At 38.5% G+C, this 16,899-nt stretch overlaps 1 protein-coding gene across 1 annotated transcript in view; it reads right to left on the bottom strand.

Annotated features, from left to right (window-relative positions):
- The window catches only part of EFNA5 (ephrin A5), a 242,458-nt gene that overhangs the window by 38,793 nt on the left and 186,766 nt on the right, over positions 1-16,899 (bottom strand). Inside the window, exon 2 of the mRNA XM_067568708.1 lies at positions 8,329-8,621. Coding sequence (XP_067424809.1) covers positions 8,329-8,621 — 293 coding nt within the window. The remainder of the gene's footprint in view (positions 1-8,328; positions 8,622-16,899) is intronic.

Genomic DNA, 16,899 nt, shown 5'->3' with positions numbered 1-16,899 from the left:
AGTGCAAAGAAAAGCCTACAAATCTTTAGGAGCAGGGAAAATTCCTTGGGCAATAAATTGGAAGTTTCAAGAGCGACTTACATCTCACCTTGACAAAGAGAAGGAAGTGTGAGAGTGCCTGCAGGTTTGAAGATATTTTTTCAATAAGTAAGCAAAGTCTTTCTGTAAATTTCTGAATACTTCTGGATGTGAAAAGTCTAATTTTGGGTGATTTATTTTGCCTCATAAAGAACTTGAAAGATAACATAAACCTGCCATGTGGCTGTATGACACCCTTTTAAGCCAAGAGACATGAGACAAGGCACAGGAGGTAGTATCTTTTATTGGAATTAGACCAACTTCTGCTGGTGAGAGAGACAAGCTTTTGAGCCACACAGATCTCTTCTTCAGGTCTGGGAAAGGTACTCCCAGCATCAGAACAGATTGTAAGTACTTGGCACATAGTGTAAGGGACCATTCAAAGGAGAGTGGCCTGTTAATATCTTTGCAATCAAGGACAAAAAGAGGGAGTTAGTGGGTTATAGATTGTTATAATAAGCCATACATACAGTGTCTCTGTCCAGTCCATGGTTTCTAAGTGTCTAGCAGAATTACGGATTTAAGCTCCCAGGCTTGTCTTTTGAAAGTATTGTGACACTAGGAGTACCTTTCCCAGGCCTGAAGAAGAGTTCTGTGTAGTTCAAATGCTTGTCTCTTTCACCAACAGAACCCTTACTGATCTTGTCTCTCTAACATTCTGGGACCAATATGGCTATAATACTGCATATGAGAGTTACATGGTCATTCTATAAGGTTCTATGCACTAGTGGGAAAAAAATGCCCAGAATACCATTCTCATTCTTTAAAGGGCATTGTAATATCATCGTGATAGACAAGTCTGGCTCAGTTTAAATAATTTGTACATCCAAATCAAAGATATCCATATTTTCTTTTTTTTTTTTTTTTTAAAGTCCAGCAACCCAATTGTTCAGAATATAGAAATGTTTATTGTTTGGGGGTTATTTTGTTTTGGTCTTTCAAGTGTTTGATCTCTCTAACATGATACACAGACAACATCAACCTAGAATAAGCTGCCTCACTAAGTTAGTCTGAGGAACTGGGAGACTAACATGCTGATGACATGGAGGCAATGGAGTATAAACACTGTTATTCCAAATGTCACTGGTGTGTTATTTCCATTTCTCTTGGCATCTTCTCCACATTACAAAATACAAACATGCAATACAGAAGCTCATTAACTTGGTTTCAGTTAGCTCAGAAATCAAATTACCACAGTATTACAGGTTTATAAATCTGAGAAACAGCTTCCTTGAGGTAATAATAAATACTCTCCACTTTTACAATGCCTTTCATCCAAGGATTCTAAGTGTTTTACATACTTTATTAATCTCCTTACATCTCTGCGAAGTAGGTAAGAGACATAATATCACTACAAAATAACTTTACTCACCACTGAAATGAAGCCACCTCTGAAATGAAAAGAGGTAGCTGTTTTACACCACTCAGCAACATCAAAACCTGTTTAGGACAGGACGTGATAAATGCTATAGCCAAAAACTGCAGAAGTGTAGATAGACAATGTAATTGCTCAAGTTGTGAATTGGTCAGGATACCAGAATCAACACACCTATGGTACTTTTAATAAAACTACTATGGGAGCTTTAATTACCACAAATGTTAAGAACCTCAGTTTTACATATCTTTTAAATGACAATACCTTCAGATCTATAGTGTTCCCTAGTACTATGCTGAGACATTGGTTCAGTACTTTCACTGAGGCAAGAATGTCACCTATTGCATCACCAAGCACCTAAATGCTCCTCTGAGGTCTTTATCCAAGTACTAATCAGTTCATCTCATGTGATTTGCTAGAATCACATATATAACAAAATTCAACATGTGCTTTTTCCCTAAGAGACAGGCTGGACTTCCTCCAACATTAGATGAAAAGAAAGATAAAAGCTCCCCCACACTCTCTTTTAATGTCCAGTATCAATGGAGCATATAACATTGGAAGGCAACATAATTCATTCATCCTCCTACAGGGGTCAAGACCTTCTACAATATGCTCATGAGACAGTTTTCAAAGTTGCAGATGTGTTGATTATCTTTCCCCCCTCCACCTTGTCTTAATGACACTTGAATTTTTGAAGCATATGAATCCAAATAATCTTCTTTCAACTTATCTGAAAGACATTCTCTTTGAAAAACTCAAACAATAGGGAACAATGCTTCTATGGGTTCTCTCAATATTCTTATATGGATTTCTCCCGAGTCCCAAATTATTCAGCAGCTTCTAACACTCCCTCTGAGCAATTTTAAGAGCCTACCAACGTCAAACTCTATTAGTCTCTGGTGACTGTTCCTGTTCCAGCTTGCTTTTTCCTAAAAAAGCTCCCCAGACCCAGCACTTGATTCTTATGATGCTTTCTAACAGCAAAAAGTCCTTTAATCTACGCACCAGACTAAGCATGAATTCCCTTTAAATAGTCACCTTGCTTGTCTGTCTAATGTTATCATACAAACATTTTTAAAAATTGTATTTTTTAATGTACATCTTTATCAAACCCTTCCAATTGCTTTGATTTCACGCAGAACATCTCAAGCAATTGGGGTGAACCAGCTATCAAAGCCAAGACTCCCACTTGAGTGGCGTGTCTGAGCCCACTACTGTCAAAGTAGCATCAGTGTTTATGTGGATCAGCTCTTGATTGAAAGGCTAATAGGGTGCTTAGTAATAAACAGTTGTTCCCCAAAAAGAAAAGTACTGTTAACACATTTAACATGTTTTTAATTCCCTCACTATCCCTTCCTAACCTTTTTGTAGTTAACCTTAATTTTGTAGTGCTTGGAATATATTCATGATTCTCTAAGATGCCTGGGGAGAATTCCAAAAGGACTCTTCTCACCTCATACATTTAAAAAGAAATTTAAAAATTAAAACAAATGTAGTCTTCCTGGCTTAACTGTAGGACCTTTAAAATAAAGGAAAAAAAGTTTACAGCTTTTATTATAAAACTCACTGAACCACCAGACTAGTCTTCATTTCCAAAGTGAAGTAACTGCTTTTTCAGGCTATAATTTCCATTCGCGGCAACAATTTTTTAAAGTTTTGCCAATAAAATAATTCCTATGACTTAGTTACCACCAATGCAAATTGATGAGTAGTTGTGCTCTCCACTTGTGACTCCACTCTGTTAAGTTGTATGTCATTGGTCACCAGGTCACCATTCCTTAGGATGTCATAGCTAGGTGTCCCTAAGAGAAAAACCCAAGTACAATATTCCTGCTCCAACCCAAATTTTACCAGACTTTAAACCTCATGACTGATGGGCTCAGAAAAGAAGCTACAATAAAAAAGTCTTCTTTTAGATCTGTACAATACACAGAGAATTTACTGGTATCAGTGTAGAAAGGATAATGGTTTTTGTATAATACCCTCTCATGACAGTTGTATTTCCTTGCCAGTGGAGAAAGACAAACAGTACATCCTCATGCACAAATGCTGTTGGAGGCATAGGTATACCTGTGATTCACTAGGGAGTACTGCTGTAAAACATTACAAACTAACATCTCAGCAAAGGATGAGCACCTACAGAGGTCACAATGAAGCTAAACTGCTTTTCAATTAATTTCTTGCACATCACACTTCAAGACAAGGGAAACAATAGATACTGAAAAAAACATTTTAATTAACCAAAATTTCAAAGTATCAGTTTCCTGCTGGATTTTGCTAGTTTCTGAGTTTTGCCAAGGTTGGGTGGTGCTACTTATGACAGATGGGTTCTGAATAGCAACCCTCTTAAAAAGAGAGAGACAGATATCAAAACCTGAACACTCCACACATTGGTATGCAGATCTCCACGGGTAGATCTTTACTTAGCCATATTTTATCCTTCTTTCTGCTAGGCAAACGGCACTCTTCACAAGTAGAAAAGCCCGCCCTGGTGGAGAGAATCTAGATTCCACTGGGACTAGCAACCCCTTAAATCTTCCTCCTGCTTTGACATAAGTCTTTACCCATTTGGCAAGGATGACAAGGCTATAAACTTAATACGCCTTCCTGGGAACTTCAAAAGGACAGCCACTTGTGCAGAAGATTTGTTACTTAACAAAATAAAAAGGAATTGCCCTGTCAATATTAAGATAATGTTTAAAAGTCTTTATTATTTGGAAGAATTACAGCAAACACTGGTGAAATTAATTTACCATCTAATGCTGTATTTGGACTCTCATTTGAGAAGCAATGCCAGAAGACTGCAAAGTAGCCGTTTTCCTCATGAAAAGCCACATAGAAAATGCTGAACAATAGGGTACCCAATTCTTAACAAGGTGATAGTTTCAGGAAAGTTTAATGGCAGAAATGGAGAAATAGAGCCTAGTCATTCAAATGGAAGTTTATATTTTTTTCACAACCATGTTAAGGCTCCAGAGAAGATTTAATCATTATCTTACCGAGTTCTAATGTTGGTCACATCTGTGAACATCAGGGGCCCAATCTCATTTACACTAAAGCTACTTTACACCACATTGGAAGTGCAAAGGGGCCTTGAAGTGGATACAAATGTAATTTATGCCCACTACTAGACCCCTTTGCATTGCCAGATGGTGTGAAGTGGCCTTAGTTTAAATGAGGGTTGGGTCCTGAAAGACTTGACTTTATGGGAATAAGAGATTATAGACAAACTATATTTTCTCAGGGCACTAGATGTGAAAAAATGTACTCCATGGATATTATTAGTCAGCTATTACTGTGCAACTTCTGCAAAAATTGGGGAATATCTAACAACAAATTTCCTAAAAAAAAGATCTCATTACCTCTATTATGAAGAGACAGTGATATAATCTACAGGAAGCTTTGGTTGACCTTCAGTATTTCTCCAAATTGCAATAGAGTAGTCACACTAGTTTCTCTTTTGTATCTCACTTTCCAACAGGAGCTTCCTCACACAATTCAAGCTGGGAACTAAAGCAATTTTGGGCTGATATCACCGTACAGTGCTTCAGAGTCAGCAGATTTATATGTAGTGATATCAATAGTTGTGCGGGTAACTTTCAAAGTAACTCTGGAATCTGAGACATATTAGGGCAAAAAGGGTAACTCTGATTTGGCCTGTCTTGATTCTTTTTACCAACTTGATTTCCTTAATTGAAAGAACAGTATGTTCTTTTGGAGTGTCACATCTTTTAGTTTTGATTTAAATATTCTCCAAATAATCTGTGAAAAAATAAGATTGCACTCTGTAATCCTCCCTTCTTGTCCCCTTATCACACTAATTCAACCTAGTCATTAACCTATTTCATTAAATTCTGTGCCTCATTATACAGACCATTTACAGACACACTGCACAGGCTAAAAGTGTATCTGGGCAAAAGTAGGAAGCTGTATGGTCCTTTCTAATATAGCTCTTAAAATTAATCTACAATAGAATAGACTCAGAAACCCAGCTAATACAATAGACCAGATACATTTCTCTAGCACATCTTTATAGGCCCAACATACAGCCTTGTCTTCCTTCTAAAGGACCAAAAACTCTTGAGATAGCTAAAATAATACTAAGGGATAATAGCCAAACTGGCAATTTGTGAAGCTTTGCCAGGTTCTTAGTCATGGAAAATTATTTTGCTCTTTGTGACTTAAATTTCCATGAGAACAGGGCAATGCCCTTCTTGTTCTATTTGTGGTCTGTGTTTGGACTTGCCGAGAAATTTAGCCTAACACTGCACCAACCCAGGCAACAGCTCAACTTCCCCTAACTTCCTAGGTTATCTCGTCACTGGGCAATTTGATTCCAGTTTCCCAGAAGCTACTAGCCTTCTGTCCTTGGACAACATGTTTATAAAGATCAAAGCTTCTGGATCTGATGAGTAGATGAAGCATCCACCTGCTGAACAATGAGCTTATTAACCATTCAGATAGTGAGGTAACCTGCACTGGAGGGCATGCTGATAACTTCAAGGAAGGAACAAGGAACTGTTTCACCATCTTGTTCATTCAGCGCACATTAGAAGAAAAATATGTCATGATGGACAACCGTCTTTTGAGAATCCTCACGTTTGGTTGTTACCACAGTATATAATGCTTCTCTGGGATTAGCTAGTCGGTGCTACTCCCCACAGTAGAGTGAAAGATTGAAGAGAAGAAATATTCCAACTACAGAAAAGGAAAGAGAATGCTTTTGTCTCTCTCAAATATGGCTGAAAATCTCATTTCACTGAATACTAGACCAATAAACTACTGGTAAATGGACATCTCTTAGCTGCTAATTATGTGCTATTTTACCTTTCATTAAAAAAAAGTAATTCCAGCTAAATTCAGTTGAACAGCATAAAACTCTTGATATTTTAAAGCTCTTTGGAACAATTACTTTGATGGGAACTCTTGACAGTTAAATGACTCCATTAAATGAATGTTATAGAAGACACAATGATTTTTAGTGAAATATTGAATTTAACCACAAATGCGGAAAACCAGTCATAAGCACCGTGGGTGCATTTGAATAATAATGTCTTGTTTATAAAGCTCAGTGGATTTTGTATTTTCTAATAATCAGGCTATTAGCTAGTTAGACCAAGTTGAGATTTCTTTACATTCTTGTTTGGTTTTCATTTTTATTTCATGTTTTAAATCTAAAAAGTGAATAAGGAGGTTTGAACAAATTGTGTGGTATAGTACTTATACAGCATTTTATTGCAAAGCAATCACATGATGCAAATTGCAATTCATTCCTTTCCTCAACAGGATTTTTAAGAAGGAAAACATTCACCCAAAGGACAAACCTGGTGCTTAGACAGGGCTTGATTTTACAATCTATAGTGACATAAAACTCCTTCTGAAGTTAATGGCCGGTTTTCATGAATCAAGTGACCCAAACAATGTAAATTCATTTATTCTACAACATTATATACCATATAATACCATATAGCTATGATTCCCATTTTTATTTACTTACAGGATGTGAAATAGCATCAGGTTTTAACATGTTTTCTTATGACTATCTCAGGGAATCAGTACTGAAATAATAAAACTGTTACATTTCAATTTTTTTTAGTACTCTACTGAATAAGAGAGAGAGCAAGGTAGTATTCTTGTGTTGCTGAAATCCCTCTTATTATAAAACTTTATTTGATGGGGAGGAAGGAAGTTGAAAACAATTCACTAGGAGTACATTTCCCTGTAGGTTTAAAAAGGAAAAAATCTCAATGCTGAAGAAATGAGGCTGAAAAATAGGAATGCTATGTATTCAGTTTCTCTAGTGAAATGAGGTGGAATGACTGTTTCACAGTAGAAAGAGCATCTACAGACATAAAGGCAATATTTATTGGGACCTACTGCCTGTTTAAAGCTTTTAACTCCCCCGTCTGACACTGAAAACATAGGAAAATATTGTAGTTGTAATACTTGAAGCTTGTTAGGAAACTGGAGACTTCAGGTACATAACAAATTGATTAAATGAGATCTTTGTTGGAGTATTAGTCAAACAAGATTTCTGAAGGAGTGACAGCTATTCAGCATGGTTGAGATCATGACATCCCAGTTAGCTCAACTTTCCAGTTTTAGCCTCCTGATATTTTTGTTCCTTTAATCCCAGAAGTTACCCTGCCTCTTCTCTAAATTTCCTGCCTTCCTCATCTCTGGTGCCCAAAGCAGTATTCATACAGATCTCCTTGAAACAGAGCTCACAGTACACAGCATTCACAATCACTTACTGGTGAAGGTGTGGGAGCTCATTCATGCTAATTTGCTTGGAACCTGCTTCCACTGCATTCCACATCCCTCACCCTTAAAGAAACAGGGGCTCTGAATAAAGTTCTCTTTGGCTTCATGCATGAAGTTTTCAACCTGAGATGACATTACTTCAAACAATGTTGGACTGTTGGTATGTGAAGCTATAGTATCTTCAGGATATACAGCATTTCCCCCTCTGATGATGATGATAGCAGGGATAGTTCAAGCACACGAGTAAGAACATTTAGGGACCTATGTATACAAAGTTAATTGTTTTCCTCTAACGATTTTTTAGGAAACCACGCTACTTCAAAGTGTTTGAAAAACTAGAGTAGTATCTTTAGCTTTAAAAGTCAGCAAGGGTTCACTGAACGGGATGACATGCTATTTCATATGGCGAAAAGAAACTGTGCTTTTAATCTCATTTTTACTCTAGATTCCCACCTAATGAATCTGGGGATCCTGAAGTCTGCATTTTCTAAGAGACATCTGCCACACATATAGGCCAGTCCTTTGCATTTCCATAAAACACAGGTGAAAAAATTAACCCAGTTTTTTTACATCTGTTATGCAACAATGACAAATCTCCATATACTCACAGATGTAGAAATATTCCCGGCCTGGCCTGAACTCAAATCCTAGTGAGAAGGGAGTGAACAGCTGGAATTTTTCTGAGAACTTCAACGGTCCGTTCGGGGAGTGAGGCCGATTACATTCCCACCTCTTGAATCCTTTGGAGGTGTGATCACAAGAGCTGTAGCCATCGAAGTTCACCATGTAAAGAACATAGCGTTCAGTCTTATCTTCTGGCACCGAATCCTCATAGTGAGGGCAGAACACATCCAAATAATCATTGATGCAGACATCAATGTGGTAGTCACCCCTCTGGAATCTAAAATTAAATAAAACATGCAGACAAAAGATAGCGTTAATTCAGGATACTTCGCTACAGAGTTCTCTTTCTATGATGATTATGTCATTACTTGCGCTTTATTTCATTCAGCCACATCATTCACTTTTTAAAATAATCCTGGCCAAATTCACTCCTGCTGTAAATGGATGATACTCTGTTGACATCAGCAGAATAGCACCTGCTTATGCAATATCATGATCACTAGAGTGACCACCCATCCCAAACTGGGCAGGATAGTCCTGAAATACAGATTTCAGGTCCCTGTTCCAGGCTGAATGATTCAGGACAGCATTTGTCCCAGATTCCCTGCGGTAGCATTCCGTGCCTGCCCGAGACTCAGGGGTGGCATCTGCCTCTTCTCAGTGGGATGGTGCTGGGATGAGCCTTAGGCCCCTCTTCACCACGTGGCCTGCTGTGGGGATCCCTGGACCCTCCACCTGCTCTGGGTGGTGTGCCCCGGGGGGGAGGCAGTGACACGCTGCTCTCAGGCACCCTAGCCCCTTTCCCAGAGCAGGTGGAGGGTTCAGAGTTCAACACAGCAGCTCTCTGGGCAGCTCTTACCCAGCTCCCGCTTCCAGCCTGGCCAGCGGGCAGGGCCTTGGGAGGGAAGAGGAGGAGCAGGGGCAGGGTCACAGAGGGGCCCTGTAAGTGTCCCACTTTTGCCTTTTGAAAAGGTGGTCCACTCACACTTCCTCAAATTGTAGAATTATCTTCTTGCTAATGTACACTACGTTAAAATCTATTTTCTCCTGTGCTTTTCTGAACACACAGGGTTTTTTTTTTTAATTTATTTAAAATTAAGGAAAAAGAGGAAAAGAAAAAGAAAACTGCACTAGCCTCACCAAACCAGTCTCACTATACATATCTACACAGACACACACACACAAAATCACCAATCCCGGCCAAATCCAGCAGTAATCACTTCTGTGTTGCAAGGTGATTTGGCTAAAAGTACTTAAATTTACTACAGCAGCACAAGGACATTTACTTTTTCTTCATTACTGGCAACACTTTGTCAAGATGCAAGAAAAGCCTGAATTGCTTTTTAAAGATATTTGAAAAGCAGTGTAATGCCGCTGCCAAAGTACACAGAGGAGATATCGCTATGTTCAGATAAAAGGATGCTGGGATATGAATTATCAGCATTCAGCCTAACCTGACAGTTCTGAATGAGAGCCAGATGAGAAATGCAGCGCAAGGCAGTGGCCCAGATGCGTTCCTTTATATAGTTATTACTGAAGATTCTTTAGACATTCAGGGGAGGAGGTTTAGCAAGTGTCACTTACTTTGCCTCTCTAATGCCTGGCATGGTTTGTGGAAGAAGCTCTGAGAAGAAATTCAACCCCTCCACATGAGCCCACCCTGTAACATTTAAATATTCCATAAACCAACATCTGTAAGTCTGTCAATGGATGTCAGCTTTCCCTGTGGCAACTACTGCAACCAAACAGTGACCCATTCCACTTCAGGCTGACTGCTCATCATTACTTGTGGCTTCTTTCTTTGACTGCTACAGTTGTCAAGTGTACCACAAAATGATAAAGGGATAACGACAGATTTAACTATAATACTTCTTTTCAGCTGAGAGGCATATTTTAAATACCTGATGGGCTTGAAATCTGCCATCTGGGTCCTTCTACCTAATTTCAGAGAAAAGCAATGATGGGCTAGTCCTCCAAGGAAATATTCAGAGCAAACTATATTTTTTCATATACGTACAATAATTTTGCTTCAATAAAATAGATTTTAAAGGAAAAAACCTACACACGCATCAAAGCCTGATATATCTGTATAATTCTAGCCAATGCACAGCCCCATGATTTCCTCCTGTAAAACAGAAAAGTCTTTTTGAACTACAGCCATTTCAAACAAATTCACATTTACCTAAATCATTAGCTAGCAACTTCTGTACTGCGGTGGCACTGCTTTCAGAGCTGGGCAGCCAGAGAGCAACAGCTGCTGGCTGGGATTCCAGAGGTGCTGGGGCTATGAACTGCCAAGCCTAGAGGTGCCGGGGCTCAGCCCCAGCACAAATTAAGCACTGGCTGACCTTACTTCTGCCTCTACAAGTGATGGATAAGATGGTCTTTTTCAAGCTCTTCAGTTACTCCCATGCCACTAATATGGACAGCTGGAAATGGAAAACTTTGAAGGAAACACTAACTGCAAAGCACATTTGCAGCTGAAGTGCACAGTTAAGTCGTTTTTTTCTCTTGGTATCTTTTTTAATCACTTTTCCCTCCAGCATCTGTACTTTCATTGCATAAATGTTTGCTAGCTCCAAAAAGCATTTACATTTAAATGTCTAAAAAAGGAAGAAGATGGCACATGTTTAAAGTGGTGTAAATTGGTCTTCAGCTGATATTGTTGGCACAGCAATGAACCTACTTCAGGAAAAACATATACCAGATATTTTATCAAGCAACTGAGTGAAGTCTCTTCCCTCCATAAATATAGTAACAGCAATACTGAAAAGGAGACAGAGTGGATATTAGAGTGGTAGGAAGCAGACAGGACATTTATTCCCTCTCCTGTAATATTCTGAGGGATCTAGTAACCAAAATGTGAGTCCAAGCTAAGTGGAACAGAGGCTCACTGGATTTCAGAAACTTATTTGATTTTACCAAAGAGGTTACGTAATTTCCAATGTGTATATCAGAGTATATTAGACTACATTCTCCCTCCCTTCTTCAATTGCCATATTACACTCAGACAGGGAAAACAAAGAGAGAAAGGACACTTCTTGTATGAAAAGGTTAAGTATGCAGATTAGTAACTGGCGATACTAATCTATCATCTCAGAGGCCTCAAAACTAGAAGATGAAACAGCTCCTCAAAAACCCTAAACTGAATCCAAAGGGAACATGACATTTACCAGCTGCAAAACTACTATTATTAGTGTAAAGCCAGATAGTAGAGTAAGACAAAGGTTTTGCTTTAAATAAAAACATTTATCTGCTCCTGTTAGCCAAGTGCATGTGGTATGCTGCAACACACAGAGGGGAGGTGGAATTAGTTGACAAAGATGTTCTGAAAAATTATGGGGAAAACAGCAGTCTGTGTTTATGTTATAACAAGCATCTTTCTCCTCCCCCACTTCTGTTGTTCCTTTCAGCTCAGAAAGTAAATCTTATGCTTTCCTACCATATCTCCCAAAACTAGAAATGTTCTTTTACTTTTCCTCACTTTGGCTCTGATCGTGCACTGGGGTTCACGTGGACCCTCTGTGCCCAATTAGAGGCCGTAAGGGCGTGGTTCATGTGCGCAGACCCAAGACAGGATCACGAGCTAGCTTAAGAAGAAAGCAGCCATGCCTACTTTGTCCCAAAATTTAATATGGGCATGAGGTAGGGGGGAAAAGACAGCCAAGAGGGTTCTGCAAATATTCCTCTTAGCGTAAAAAAAAGACAAATGGCATTATTGACATCTCTTACACACAGCTACACATGGCTATCCTCCAAACAACTGACCTTTATTTTTTGTCAGGTGATATTCATACAGTGCCATGGAAACTTACATGCTACTGAGCTACCTAATAGGCAGTAAGGTGATAAGAGGCATTATGAAGACAAAGACAGTTAAGTAGCTTCTAACCCCAAACTTCTCCATAACCTGCACATACCCAGTTCATTAAACAAAACTTACGCTGATACCACTATAGAATAGTTTGGAGAAACAACAGATATAAGATACTTAATTTCTCAGATGCCTCCTGTTTTTGTTTTTAATCCTTAGAACCAGCAATTCAGGACATGGTGAAAAAACTGAATGACAATTTAAACACAAACATGATGCTGACAAAAATGTTTTGAACATAATTCTAGTGCAGTTTATCCGTTAATGCAAATGCAAGCACGCAGTCTGTGCACATGCATTTTTTCACAATTATAAATTCTGAAGCTTATGCAAGCCTCACCTTGAATTTAGTAACTTTGTTGGCTACTGAAATAAGAAATGATTTTTTTAACTAGACATTTACACTGAAATAGCATTTTGCATGCTGCTCTGTCACTTTCTTTCCTTCTTTAAATAAACAATATAAAAACGTGGTTTACAAAACAGCACAACTGACATTAATTGCCAATTATCATATAGATGGATAAAAAGCTGCATTAGTACAAATTCTACTAGTAGCTCTTCTATTTCAAACCGAGTACACAGGAAATATTTCCTTCGACAGCGTCATCCCTTCCCTCACTCAGAATTTGTTCTATCAAACGGATGGAAGGTCTTATAATTTTAACAGGAATTTAGTTCAAGTAAGTGCTGTAACTATGAATGATGAAACTCTAGTCCTGATTATAGCCCCAGAAGTAGTCAACTGCAGAGGGTGGCATTCTGATTCTCCGTAGCCTTGCACTTTGCATAGCTGTTAACGCGTATGCAAAGTGGATGCTACCCAAATCAGAACAGCGTTAAACACCCATTTGCCCTGGTGTTACAGACTACCCCAAAGTGCAGGGCAAGAGTGAATCGGGGTCAGTGAACCAACAAATTTTCAGAATAAATGTAACAGGAGAGGGGAAAAGAAAGAAAGAACAAACCAACAAACTAGCTGGGCTTCTTGAGAAACCACCCAGTAGAGTTTTTCTTTTGGGTGGTTTTTTGTTTTGTTTTGGGGGGTTGAGTGTATATTTGGGTATTTTTGCATGAAATAATGCAGTACAATTTTACACAAAATTAAAACCTTTTTGGAGAGACATTGATGTCTACTATGACAACATTTTGATGTCCTTTCAAATGTGTTCGATGCATGTATCTACACAAAGCATCACTGATCCCTTTTACAGGTATGCTGTGTTACTTGTAATGACACAATCAACACATAACCAGTGCCTTAAATCAACTAAGGAACAGATTTACTCAAAACCTTTTTAACATCCAAAATTAAACCCATACTTCCATTGAATTCTGATGGAAGCATGGTAGTTCACAACAAGAAAATCTATGTTAGTTTATTCTTTGTTCTTTTAAACAGTTCAAGTTTCATATTTGATCTACCTTAAAATTTCTACGTGATCGGGAAAGTCTTGTGGTTGCGGGGTTAAGTACATAATTTTATTGCTGTGAATTTATTTTAGAGCTGCTATTTTTGTGGCACCCATAAATAACCTGTTTTAATGCTTTTCTGCTCCCTTTACTGGCTTTGTCACAACATTTAATAAATTCTGTTCACATAGCTGTGCTGACATCATCATTAATTCTGATGCACAATGAAGTAATCAAAGAGCTATTTTAATTTCAGCTCCATTCAAACTAGAAGAATATTCACCATTTTCCAGATGCTAAGAAGAGTATAGCGAAAGACATGACATTTCAGAGCATCTAAAAGTGTATTACCAACCTCAGAAAGCATACAAACAAAAATGAAAGTAATGAAGATTTGACCATGACCTTTCAGTTCAATATGTTACAATATCACAAGTTAGGAGAAGTTCAAATATTATGAGAAAACACTATACAGGAGACAAAATAATGACTGACAGAACAAATAGGGAAAATGATCAAGGCTGTTCTTGAAGCAATGCCACAAAATGATGCCTAGACAAGGAGGCAATTTAAGTATACGAAGCAGAGTGAAAGTTATACTCGTCATTAAGTCCTCTATTCAATCATCATTTATTGGGGGGTAATTAAACAGTGGGAAAGGATGTCGGGCTAACTGTTAGATTATGACAGTTACATGTCTTTGCTATGATACAGCTGATCAGAATAAGATGTGGTCACATGCACTTAACTAAAGCTGCTCTGCAATCGTCAGACTTCCACGAGAAGCCAGGCACCCAAAAGATTGTGCCTCTGCCTCTTGGCCCGCTTCCATCACAATTACACAGCTGAGCAGAATCAGGTCCTTGCACTTGAGAATTCATCAGACTTCAAATTACAGTTTTACAACAGACTGCAACAACCTATCGCATTTGCAGTAAAACCCTAGACGGTCTTCCTGCCTGCATTTCATTTTGTACAAATGTGCCAGGGACATAATCTCACCTCTTATTCCTGCTGCCTTCCTGCACTGGCAGCAAAATATGGCATACTATTTGGACTGGGGGGAAAGGAAGGGAATCAAAGACAAGACAGCACAGTGGCACAATATAGAACAGAACAGCATTAAAGTGGGCTTCAAGATCACAGTGCTGGTTTATATAGTTTGCCTTCCTTCTGGAATTCATCCTTTCTCCCCTGGTTATCAATCACTCTTGCCATCGTAGACATTTTATTTTTTGTTAAACAATAATGACAACACAAACCCTTCTGATAAACTGCCAACAGATATGGCATATTATGCTACATGCTAAAACCAACAGACAGACAACTTATTTAAAGAGAGGGGAATTGGGGAGAAAGAGAGAGCAAAGATAACTTGGCATTTGGTTTTTAATCCAAGGAATATGTTTAGAAGCGAGCACTACTGAGGGTTGAAAGTGACCCTCCACACTGAACAAATGACAGCCAGCACAGTGAGGTTTGTATTGGTGACATTACGTCAGAGACGCTGCCAAATGAAAGACAAAGGGGTGAATTTGAGCAGAAAAGTAATATGTCCCATTTTGTTTTCTCTTGTGGGTATGTATAATGTCCTCAAATAGCACATTCTATGCTAATTCCATTAAAAACCACTCAGCCCTGAAGAAACTTTCACAATCTCAGTGCTTCATAAGAATGGCTACATCAAAGCAACTACCAGTGGCACTTGACTTAAAAATACGGACAACTTTAAAAAAAAAAAAAAAAAAAAACCCACCTGTTTATTAAGTCACTGACATTCAACCTCTTCAGACTACTGAACCCCTTTCAGGAATCTGACTTGTTTTACATATTCCTACATTTCACCTCACTTAAAAACTATTTGCTTACAAAATCAGACATAAAAATATGAAAGTACCATAGCACACTACTACTGAAAATTGCTTACTTTCTCATTTTTACCATATAATTGTAAAATAAATCAATTGGGATATAAATATTGTACATGCATTTTAGTGTATGGTATGTAGGGCAGTATAAACAAGTATTGTCTGTATGAAATTTTAGTTTGTATTGACTTCGCTAGTGCTTTTTAATGTAGCCTGTAAAACTAGGCAAAAAGCTAGATGAGTTGATGTAACCCCATGGAAGACCTCTGTGTATCCTCAGGGGTACCCCTGGTTGAGAATCACTTATTATTAAGTAATATTAAGTAGTATTAAGTAATCTATCCAAAAATGTGTTTGCTCCGTTTACTATTATTTCCTCCTCACACTTACAACTATGTTTATTTGTACAGCTGGGTCCTATATTGTCTTTTTATAGCCAGCACTGCAGAAAGATATATATGCAATGATAATGCAATCATAAAAAAATAGAAACTAATTGCTCTTTCCTGAGAAAACGTAAGAGGGCGGGAGAAATAAACAAATCAACATTTATTTCCCACCTATAAATCTGAGCACTCCAGGGATGCTCAAGTACTCCAACACCTTTACCCACTTAACTTCACATCCTTTCCACACTGCCTATTGACGACATGGACATTTTTCATTCCTTTAAATAAAACTGTACTTTCTCTAAGTCTGCATTTGAAAAAGAACTTCAGTTCAAAGTATACACACCTGACCCTCCTCTTGAGCTCTAAGAATTTTTGTTCTGTTACAGCCTGTGAAGTGAAGCACTTTTCTGGTCTGTGGGGCTTCAGTGACACAGCCATGATGCCAAAGACATGAGACCAATAAAGTAAGAGGGTAGTAAGGGGTACCCTCATGAGTGCAATATGTCAGAGCGTGGATCCCAAAAAGGTCAGACTCCCATCCTTAGCTTCTCCCAGCTCTGATAGTTTTAACCCCAGCAACTGCAGCCTCTACCTGTTTATTGATTTTTTCATTGCTGGGGCCATTTAACTTACTGAGGAAGATGGAGGGGGAAGGAGGAGGGAGAGTAGAGGAGGAGTTATCATTCTGTCAGAGGCAGTACTTAGGACTTACACACTAAACTTCAGTATTGATGACCTGAGTCACATAAACTCAGGATACCACACCTAAGCAGATACTAACGTCAATTTGGGTTTCCACACAGATTCTTTATCCAGACTGTAGAACCATAACGTCTGAGACAATGCCAGCCTCTTTGCTAGGCTGATTTGTGGACATGTGCTCATGTGAATTTCAATTCCCAATTACTTCTGTTCATATTAGTTCTATCCAGCAGCAACACTCGCCATCTGACTCTCCACATTTATTCCCATTTACCTGAGGTGAAATAGGGAAAGCTGATAATTAAC

The sequence above is a fragment of the Emydura macquarii genome, unplaced genomic scaffold (genome assembly GCF_026122565.2).
Source record: "Emydura macquarii macquarii isolate MOO-44397 ecotype Brisbane River unplaced genomic scaffold, CSIRO-AGI_Emac_v2 contig_2897, whole genome shotgun sequence".
In the NCBI taxonomy this organism is placed as follows: domain Eukaryota; kingdom Metazoa; phylum Chordata; order Testudines; family Chelidae; genus Emydura; species Emydura macquarii.
This window is presented reverse-complemented; position numbering and strand designations above follow the sequence as displayed.